Source organism: Leuciscus leuciscus, assembly GCF_965113295.1.
Source record: "Leuciscus leuciscus genome assembly, chromosome: 1".
NCBI classification, from domain to species: Eukaryota; Metazoa; Chordata; class Actinopteri; order Cypriniformes; family Leuciscidae; genus Leuciscus; species Leuciscus leuciscus.
The window spans coordinates 41,325,988-41,337,505 of NC_138725.1; the positions used below are offsets into that span (position 1 = coordinate 41,325,988).

The following is an 11,518-nucleotide window of genomic DNA, read 5'->3' on the forward strand; positions in this document are numbered from 1 at the left end:
ATTTTTTGCTTTTCTTACAAATTGTTGACGTGCAAAGCCCTAAGTGACCCAGCAAAGGAGCCTGTAGATGACCTTCTAACCTGCTTCCAACCCCCACATTTGCTCACAAGATACTAGTTTACTTACAGTCTGGAGAGTAATGAAAGAGGGTATTGTAGTTAAAATTCAAATCAAGTATAAATGTTTTTATTGTTATTTGATTCAACTGTAATAATCCAACAATTAAATAATAATAATATTTAAATTGTAATATTTCTTATATTTAAATAGGCCTATCTTAATATTTATATATACATCTATAATAATATTTTATAAAATAATTGTAATTGTAATTTTAGCCCAATTGTTTAATTTCCCTTTTATATTACAGATTTGTTTGTTTATTTTTTATTTATTTAACATTTACATCACTTTATTCTAATTAGTGTTTTACATGCTTTTTTTTGTTGCATTTTTACATACTTTATTTTGTACTGTATAACGGCTATAAAGTCTTTTCAACTTCTATAAAGTGACTATGAATAGAGAGAAGCCCTGTCCTGTCCTGTCAGCCTTCCTCGTTTTACTGTTGTATTGTGGGTAGTGTTTGTCCTTGATGTGACAAATGTGACAGACCGTTTGCCTGTCTCCTTGTTTATCTTTCTAAATGAGTTTTTGCATTGCAGTGTGGGGCGCCGCATGCAGTGTAACTCTATGATTGTTGAAAAATCTCAACACTGACAGGCCCAGGTGTGCTCGCATGTGTCTTTCTATGATGTACTTCTGTGTGTTGCGAGCATGCAGAGTTGTCTAAACCCTGTACACCTGCAGGCATATAAAGCACTAATCCTTTTGACACGTCTCAAACTCGGCGACACCATGAGCTAGGCTTTTCTCCCTCCCTCTGCTCCTCTTTTTGTACTTTTCCTCCTCATTAAACCTGTATCTCTCCTTCTCTTCCCAGGGTACAGCATCTGTTCTGCAGCGCAGGTCTGATAATGAGGAATATGTCGAAGTGGGCCGCCTGGGTCCATCTGACTACTTCGGTGAGTGTTGGAAGGATCGCAGAGCCTGCAGCGTTGTGCCAGAGACTTGTAAATAACAGAACAGAAGTGCCTGAGCCAGACAGGAAGAGTAGCTTTCCTAACAGGTGGCAGTTCGTCATGTGCAGAGCTTGCAGAATGTAGATCTGTGTGCTTGTTTACTGTCAGTGCGGTTTACACTGCTGCACCACAGGCATACTGATCTTTAGATTGTCTCTCTACGTGGTGAATATAGTCGTATTTACATTATATAGAGAGCTACTGCTCTTTGTTTTATAACCGTTTAAGTTAAACGGGTTGTGTTTATGTTATTAGCACGTAGCAAAGGCAGTGCATTTTTAACAGATGACTGCTTAAATATGAGACATTTCTGCACAGCTAATGTCACCAAATAAAAATGGTAAAAATAGTGATTGTTTTAAACAGGTTTTCTGAACAATCCCACATCTGCCATTGGTTGGTCAATGAGATAGTCCCGCCCCTAACTCTTGCCATTGGATGAGTCAATATTGCAGTGTTGGGCTGCTCAAACCTACAAAAAGCTTCATTATGTATTGGTCTTTGCATTGTAAAGTGGATTAGGATACAGTATTTTAAGATTTAAAAAAATAAATAAAGTATGTTTAAATGTCTTAAAAGTATTTAATGTTGTTAATTATATAACTATTATTATTATTTATTGATTGATAAATTATTTATTTATTGAGTTTATTTTGCAGAATATAAAATGTAAAACAACTGAAATCAGTGTTGTAAAAGTCTTTTTCAAACATTTACTAGAATAATGTATTATTGTATCACAATTTTAGATTTTTTATTTTAAAGGGGTCATAATATCTACTTATAGCTCAATGTTCTTACACAAACAGTCATTATTTAGCTTTTTATGACCATTTCCTCTCTCTCTCTATCTGATCCTTAGAATTAAACTGACTGTTTTTGTCACTGTACCTTTAAGACTTCTATACTGTATGTAAATAAACTTTTGTTGTGATCGGTGTCTAACCTCAGTGTGGCGGCATAGTTCACACATTTGTTTACTAGGAAGGGTCAGGTTGCTAAATACTGAATAGGTGTTGATGATTATGTAAATGTAAGCGGTACCAAAACAGACCCCTGTGGGACACCAGACCTGATGGCGAAATACATATCTGAATTATTTTGCAACCTAGTATCAATTAATTGCCTGGTTGCCCTTTGATATTTTGAGTTTTGAGTGTCAAGAGTATATAAAAATCTAAATTGATTTCCATAATATGTAATTTTTAAATCAAGTCATTAAGCTAACGTGTGTGTGTGTTTGTTTTATTTGTGCAGGTGAGATAGCCCTGCTGCTGAACAGACCCCGTGCAGCCACAGTCGTGGCCAGGGGTCCGCTCAAGTGTGTGAAGCTGGACCGGCCACGTTTTGAGCGTGTCCTCGGGCCCTGCTCTGAGATCCTCAAGAGGAACATTCAGAGATATAACAGCTTCATTTCTCTCACAGTCTAACCCGACCGTCCGACACACGTCTAGAGGTTACAGACCTCCGTCAGCTTACTTGTGTGCCTGGTTGCATAAATTAGTGTGTGTGGTACTTCATCGGTTTTGCTTAAATCGTTAGCTTAACTATTGTTGAGTTGCTCTGATGTGGCAACTAATAAAAATCTACTTATTTTATGCAGCCAAGCATTCAGTTTTTACTACTTTTTTTTTGTTGCAAGAAGCACAAGTGCTCCACCTTTTCTGCTTTTTTCCTTTTTTCCTTTGTTATTTTCTTTTTCTTACATGCACTTTGAATTGACCTATGCTGTCACAAAGCTTTATTTCACCAGATTAGGATAGGGAACGAGGTGCCCAAACAGACTGATGTGAAACATCTTGATGTGGCATGTGTAAATGTCCTACAATATGTGATGCATGCAGACCAGAGATGCATTTTGTACACTTGCCGTTCAGCACTGAAGAGGAAGGTAACATTACAGATGGCACAAGTATATGAATATGTTTACATAGAGGAAAGAGTGTTTTTTAAGCTTTTGCCTTTTAGCTGTGTGTTTAGCGTGCCGTGTTTAACCTCGCATGGGTCATTTTGCATTCTTGACCCTCTGACGAAATCTGTTTATTTGCGTTTTTTGCTGTTCTATAGTGATTTTAATTTCTTGGCTTTTCCAACCACCCTTCGTTCTACTGCTGGAATTAATGGGAAGGGGTTTGTTACATTTTAAGACACAAGTTTTAATATAGAACAAGCTATAAAAGGGGTTTTCATGGGAGTCTAGCTCAAGTCTTAATGTGTTGAATCTGTATGCTGTTGCTTTTCTTTTCTTTTTTCCTTCAAAATGCTATTGTATTACACACATGCACATTCACACACATGCTCTTACATCCTGAGGCCATGACATTTTTGGGTGAATCTCACAAAACCTGTCAAGAACATGTCCAGGTCGTATTTCACCCCCCAAAATAAACGTATACACATGCAGATATATTTATATATCATATAGGCTTCATATATATGATGCTTATTTTAGGCTGATTTATAAAAATAAAAAAAACATAAATATATTTTTACTGCAAAATGGTAAAATAAAAATATGAACTTGAGAATAATTAAAATTCATATCAATACATTTATAGGAAAGAAATTGGAATTAGACTTGTTTGTTGTACAGTATTGAGAACATGGGGAGAAATGTATGCAAATGTCATGAAAATAATTAATCAACAAAATTGTCAAAAAATGTGTCTTAAAAATAGGTTTAAAAATTATGAAAAATGATAATTAAATGTTGGGGTGAAGTGTGACATGTCTGTGTGCGATTCACCAGTTTACTATGAATTACTAACGGATATGTTCTGAAAACGATCAGAAATGCTAAAGTTGGTTCTTAATATCAGCCTACAACAGCATTTTGGCCATCGTGTGTGTTCAAAATATTTACCTGTATAATTCAACCGATGCTCCAAAATGCTTTAGGTTTAGAGACAGCCATTGTTCGTTTGTAGTGACTTAAGGAAAAGGTGGGGGTTTTTTTGCAGTATACCGTAGTTTATGAATGAGTTGGAGTTTATTTGAATGAATTTGGAAGGAGCGATTGTTGATTGCATGCTTTGTTTCTCGGTTTTTACAGAATAAAACACACACCAACTTTTACACACATTCTGTGACTCTAATCTTCAGGCCAATAAAGAAAAGCTTCTGAACACCATTAAATGTCTCGTCGCTTTTTAATGCATCTGTTTGTCTCTTGGAATCCTCCTTTGATGTTTTGTAGATCACCTTATCATTCTTCCTGTCGGTTTGACTCTCGTTCACCCCGGATCTCTTTTACTCCCACTGCCAGTCAGATGTCAGCTTGTGTTGTCAGAGGAAGGGGAGGCCAGCGAGATTAAACTAGAGCTTTTGGCTTTGACACATTCCATCTGATCTTAACTACACTAAATCAACTGGGGAATGTACTCAAGCCTGCCACTCAACCTCTTTAAATACACACACAAAAACACTTGATTACAGAAGCTTTATTCTGAATCGACAACCTTTATTTTAGGACTTCTATTTTTCTTTATATCATTACTAATTCTCTATGTTTACAATTGTTTTCTCTCTCTCTCTTTGTTGTCTGTTTTTATTAAGGACATTTTTATTTTACTGACCAATTGTTTTGCATGTTTTAAAGGAATTCATTTCTGAATTATTATTTTTTTCTAATAGTATTGTGAGATTTTTTTTCTAGATTTTTGATTTTTTTTAATGATGGAAAGGTATTACTTTTCATTATATTTTCCAACATTCTGTTTTGAATAATTATGCTTTTTAATTTTATTAATAAGTGTAATATTTTTTGCATATTTTAATTGTTAATGTTGATTTTAATAACTTCTAGGTTTGAATTCCCTATTTTTTTGTCTATTTGACTAATGAAGCTTTTTAAATTTAACTTTACTGATACGCCTTTGTTAATTCTTTGCATGGCTTAAACGTTTGAATTTATTTTGCCAGCAATGTTCCTTTAATTTTATTTTAATTTTATTTATTTTTTGCATCGCTATCTAATATTCTCCTATTTTCTTGTGTTTTTTACAGTCAGTTTATTTGGATCAGATTTGCAACTGGAGTCTCAGTAGATTTCATTACCACCGGCCCGCCTTTACCGCTCCACCCAGTCATGAATCATTTAACAGATTTGCCCCCTACCATTACTGTGAGAACACTTTGATATTCAAGCTAAAATGTATCAGTTTATGTGGTAACTTGTCGTCTTTGTGGCTTGAGCTAATCCTTGTCTAACCGTAGTATCGCTGCATGAACATCCACATTACAGTTTAATCCTGACCCGCTCAGGTCATGGGCTGTGATGTGTGCTGCCGGCTCTAATGAGAAGACAAGAATGAAAGGATCAGAGTCGAAGGAAAGGAGGTGCAGAGGTCAATCAGGAGAGCACCAGATCAGGTCAGGAGATCAAAATCTGTCTGAATAATGGAATTCCACAAAGATTCAAAGGAGTTAATGGGACAGGAAATAAAGCCACGATCTGATTACAGTTCAAACAGTGTTCCACCTTTTGGAATTTTTTTTAATTCAGACGGAACTTTAAGCTTCAAATTCATGTTCACCATAATTACAGATTAAGATTCTAGACTAGTAATATGATCATGGGAAGTATGTTGTCCAAAATTCAACAAAATACTAATTATTATTATTATTTTTGTGAGCTAAACATTTTTTTTCACATACTATATACTATTAATCAGAGAAGAAATACAACCAAATTCCCATAGGGCATTAGACCCTTAGAGGATTCACTTGTATTTCCTGTTTGGTGATGTAGTGTCCATTCAAAATTCACCTGTCATGTAAAGAAGAAAAACAACCCAACCGCAGTTCAGTCCCAGAGGAACACCGCAAGCAATTGTCCTAATGAGTCATTCACATTTGACCCTTTGAAAACATATTTCCTTTGGCATACTACTCATGCTAAATTTTCAGTGTGCGTTGTGCACACAGTATGCATGGCCTACTAAATTTGTGCAGTATATAACCAGGACACAATGAACTACTATATCCCACTTTTTTATTAGTTCGAGTTTAGTTGGAAATGTTTAAAGATGCATTATACTAATATATAGTGCTTACTGCTTTTTAAAGTGCATTATGCAGTGATTTATCATTTCTAATTAGTAGTATGCTACATTGCTGTCACATGACCTGATGATAAGGTTGCATGTTTAATTTAGCAAGTGGCATTCAGTTAGCATAAATAAAAATGGCTATTTTGAATCCAAGTTGTGTTAATGTAAAATATCATAGATTCGACAGTTGGCATTCTTTGCCCAACATACATACTCCAAAGTCAGAGTAAGGGCCGATTCACACAAAACAAGTTCTGTTTGAATGGTCCTTAATTGTTGTATGCTATTGCAAACATTAATATCTGCAATATATGATCAGACTTTTTTTTGCATGAAAACTGAACATAAAAAAACTGATTGATTATTCATTATTTATTCATTAACTTTTCTGGCAATCCATGTTTTTACTGTTATAAGATAGGGGACACTATTACACATCTTCTGAAAGAAACAGAATCTCCGGATCAAAAAACAGGCGAAGAAACAGAAACAAGCGATAAGCTGAGTCCAAATTCAGAGGCTTCATCCTTCGAAGGATGATTGCATCACCGCGGCGCGACGAAGGCAGTCCCAATTCGAAGGCTCCTTCAAATGCGGCCTTGAAATGCATCCTTCGTTTTAAATGTTTTAACATTAATAACAACTGAGATCCCACAGTGTGACATGGCTTTCACAGCATTCATCATTCTCGTACAGTCTGACAAGCAACAGTCGTAAAGGACTATTATAAATCGCACAGTGTGCACCCGCCTTTACTCGAATAATCTTATGTATTTTATGACACAATTGTAAAAATAAAAACAAATATATAAAGCGGTTCAAATGTTGACATATCTTGCCAAGATGCAATTTAATATTTTCTGCTCTTTATTATGTAAATAAATGCAAGGTAAACATATTTAGACAGGTTTTGATCCCTGCTTTGTTTCAGTTGCAGTACAAACGTTACTTGAGGAGCTAGGCGACAAGAACAGTCCATCGTAGGCTTGACCGTCCCATTTAATAACATTCAGTCCGACCTTAGTGGCCTTCGAAGGATGCAGCCTCTGAATTGGGACACAGCTATAGTCAATTCACCTTTATTTATATAGAGCTTTTTACAATACAGATTGTATCAAAGCAGCTTCACATTGATAACATGAAAATAATACAACAAAGTTTGTTTCTAGAAGAAAATTGCATCATTGTCCACCCATAATAAGGCAGATCAATAATATTGTTGAATATTAAATGTCCCCAACTAAGCAAGCCAAAAGCCAAGGCAACAGTGGCAAGGAACCAAAACTCCATCAGGTGACCGAATGGAGAAAAAAACCTTGGGAGAACCCAGGCTCAGTCGGGGGCCTGTTCTCCTCTGGCCAGCGAATGAACAGTGTATGATTATGATTCAGGCAGCATTACAGGTCAGAAGTCAGATTGGTCGTGTCGATGAGGCCTTCACAGGGCTGATGAGGCTGGCACTTCAGGATGCGTCATGGTTAGGTCCAGGTGCAGATCCACCATCTGATCTGGATACGGCCGAGGTCCACCTCACTTCAGGAAACGGAGAGTCTTGTTGACACTTCAGGACTGCGTTGTCGTCGCGTCCAGGCGCTGGTCCTTCTTCACATCTGGATACGGCCTGCATCCGACGGACTGCGGTAAACCTCGGTATAAACAGAGAGACTAATATTAACGTAGACGCCATTCTTCTTATGATGTAACGAGTACATCAGGATTTATGGGAAGTGTTCCCGGTTCCGGCTGGCCTAATCTATGCAGTCTAATATGGAATTATAGAAGTCTATAATGTGTTATGTGTATGCTAGGTCAAAAAGATGTGTTTTTAGTCTAGCTTTGAACTGACAGAGTGTGTCTGCTTCCCGGACAATGGTAGGAAGACTGTTCCAAAGTTTTGGTGCTAAATAGGAAAAGGATCTACCGCCAGCAGTCGATTTTGATATTCTAGGTATTATTAACTGGCCGGAATTTTGAGATCGCAATAGACGTGAAGGACTATAATGTGTTAAGAGCTCGCTCAAGTACTGCGGAGCTAAACCATTTAGTGCTTTGTAAGTAATCAGCAATATTGAAAAATGTATACGATGTTTAATAGGGAGCCAGTGCAGAGTTGACAGAACTGGGCTAATATGGTCATACTTCCTGGTTCTGGTAAGAACTCGAGCTGCTGCGTTTTGGACCAGTTGTAGTTTGTTTATTAAGCGTGCAGGGCAATCACCCAGTAGAGCATTACAATAATCTAGCCTTGAGGTCATGAATGCATGAACTAACTGTTCCGCATTTGTCAATGAGAGCATATGACGTAATTTAGATATATTTTTAAGATGGAAAAATGCGGTTTTACAGACACTAGACACGTGACTTTCAAATGAAAGATTGGTATCAAAGAGCACACCCAGGTTCCAAACCTTTAAAACAATTTTTTAAAGCTATAGAAGCATTGCTTACGCGCATGCAAGCTAACATGATCGCCAAACATTAAACTGCATATAAATCGAAACTGCCTAACGTTAGCGAATGAAATGTCAACCCAGGATGAGCTATAGGACTATGTAGCTTTTGGGGTTTTGATGGCCTCTATCTACTCTGTTTTCATCAAACATGAATCCGATCTACAATTTTCTCAGCTTTCTGTTCAAAATGTTGCTTTTTTTTCCAAGAAAACGTACCCACATTCAAGTGTTGATAAGTAAGAACGCATGAATCTACAATAAAATGTAGAGGCTCTGTTCATTTTGATATATTGTATGTTCAGATATTCATAAAGCAAAATATTCTGGGGGGCCATGACAGTTTTGTGAAAATGATCAAAATGCTGATGCTGGCTGGCAAAAAAAAAAGTATTTTATTTATTTATTTGATTGTTGACGTATGCAGTACAGTTTTTACAGTTTACTGCGCAGTATATGCACTAAGCATTGCGCTACTGCTGCATTCCAAACGTAGTCGGTGTTAAGTAGACATGCACTTCAATAGAGCTACTGACACGCACACACAAACACTTTAATCTGCTGGAAGGATGGAAGAGTCTCAAGGGTGTCATTAACCAATAACAGGCACTCAGACAGTATTGTGCGGTAACACAAGGATGAGAAATGAACAGTCCATTATTACTTCAGCTAAATGACTCCTGAATTCACTGATCGATGGCTCGTTGTCCTCAATCACATCCGACCCATACTTAAGGTCACAAGATAATTCTGACCCCATGGGGCTTGTGTGATTTGTGGTATGCAGGACGGCCTTTCCGTCAGCCGCTGCGTGTGACAGGGCTCATTGAAGCCACTTAGACCAAAACATAAATACACATATTTTATTCCAATTTATTTGAAAAAGAAATACACTTACAGGATACTTTTAAGAAGTAAAATAATATACTTTAAGTGTGAACTAAAAGTAATGTTTTCGGACACTTAATTGCATGTTATTTGCAATTAAACTAAAATGTATTATAGTTCAATAAATTCATATTAAATTTAACTGGCTGAAATTTAGAGGGTTTTTGTTTTTACCCACTTGTGCACATCTTTATGTTATTTCATAATTGTCTTTGAAATTTGGTTTACTGCCGAATGTACTGACAAGCGTTTATGGTAAACTAAAATATACTTTAATGTCATTAATATTGAAACTGCATGTCATGCATTTAAAAATACACATAGTGATGAAGTTGTAATTTAGTACTTTTAAAATAGATTAACTTTAAATGTAGTATTGAATAACACACTTCAGTTAAAATTATAATTAAGTACATTACATTGCTTTAGTGGGATAGTCAATGCATCAAAATAAGTGTACTTCTTTTAAGCATGTCAGAAGATAATTAAAATGTAATGAATTAACATGCATTTTAAAGTAGAACTTTTAATTTGACATTATTACAGTGCACCTTTAAAAATTGGACTTAAGTGTGTTAAGAAACAAAGTTGACTCTGTAAGTACACTTAAGTGGCCTTTTATTTCATTAATATTATCAGCAAATACAGTTTTTACATTTAGTGCAATTAAGCACACTTCTTTTTCACAAGAGTATACAATTTGTTTTATAGTGTGATATTCTAAAGAAGTGCTCAGTTTGAAGTTAAAAAAAGTTATCGCTATGCAAAAATGCACTGCTAAAAAAAATTCTAGATGCTAATTTTAGTTTTGACCTTTGCAGTTGGTGTATGCAATGTAAAGAGATTGTCAGGTTATTTCTTTGAGATGTTTAGCAGAATGTCTGATCTGATCTCCTCTTCTGTACAATAGTGGTGAATGGGACTCTCTCTCTCTCTCTGTCTCTTTCTCTCCTCACTGACTCATGAATTCCTCAGCCACTTCTGGGCCTGTCGCTTTATTGCTTTCATATAACTGTAAAGAGCCAAACTCCTCTAATTTTCTTTTAAAAGCTGGCGGCCAGCCTGTGGCTTCCAGAGGAGCTGCTATGCATCATGGGAGGGGGGTTTTAACAACATTTCATGAATGCCTCGATGTGTGTGAACAGTTATTGTGGATCACTTACATCGGGTGTGGCAGACTCTAATATTCTTGTACCACACACACACACATACTCAATTACTACAGCTAAATCAAAAGAGCCCGAGCTCCCCATTTAAACTGTGAACTCAACAAGAGCCAAGGATGTTTATAAGAGCCTTATAAATTTCCACAAGTCTTACAGCCATGAAACACCTGTTTGTGATTGTTAGTGTCTGTTTTGGAGTGCTTTGTTTTTATTGGCATGTTTATAGTGAGATGAGTGGTTAGTTTTTCTACAAATTAAGGAATGTGGCTAGTAAATGGGGAGGAAAGTGAGTGCAAGAACATGCAAGTGCTACTGAGGGAGCTACACATTCACTGCAGCACAATTCAAAGTTAACTGCCATATATGCTAGTCTGTGTGTGTATCCCATGGAACATCTTTATTTTGGGCATATGTCTTCTTGAATATTTTATTTTATTGAAACTATGAGGCACAAAAAGAAATGATAAATTAAGTAAAATAATAATGACAATGTCTTTATGTATTGATGCTCTTTTTCATATACACAGAATTAAAGCCGCATCAGAGCCACCTTCAATACTAGGAACCAAATGGTGATTTTATTTTATTTAAATTGCATTCTATATAGTTTTTTTTTTTATTGCAATATTTGTTTGATTTTGCGTTGCATTGCATTGTTTTATTTGTTTACACTGCATTGCTTTGTTTATGTTTGTGTTGCATTGCATTGTTTTGTATGTGTCGCATTGTTTTATTTTATTTTTGCATTGCATTGGATTGATTTATTTTAAAAAAAATTATTGCATTGCATTTTTATTTTATTGCATTGCATTGATTTAATTCCATTGCATTGCATCTTTTTGCTTTGTTTTTATATTGATGTATACATTATTATTATTGCA

The 11,518-nt window shown here is 35.9% G+C and overlaps 1 protein-coding gene across 1 annotated transcript in view; it reads left to right on the forward strand.

Annotated features, from left to right (window-relative positions):
• prkar1b (protein kinase, cAMP-dependent, regulatory, type I, beta) overlaps window positions 1-4,217 on the forward strand; it is a 59,818-nt gene extending 55,601 nt beyond the window's left edge. Inside the window, exons 10-11 of the mRNA XM_082137509.1 lie at window positions 944-1,025; window positions 2,340-4,217. Coding sequence (XP_081993635.1) covers window positions 944-1,025; window positions 2,340-2,512 — 255 coding nt within the window. The 3' untranslated portion in view covers window positions 2,513-4,217. The remainder of the gene's footprint in view (window positions 1-943; window positions 1,026-2,339) is intronic.
• The last annotated feature ends 7,301 nt before the right edge of the window (window positions 4,218-11,518 follow it).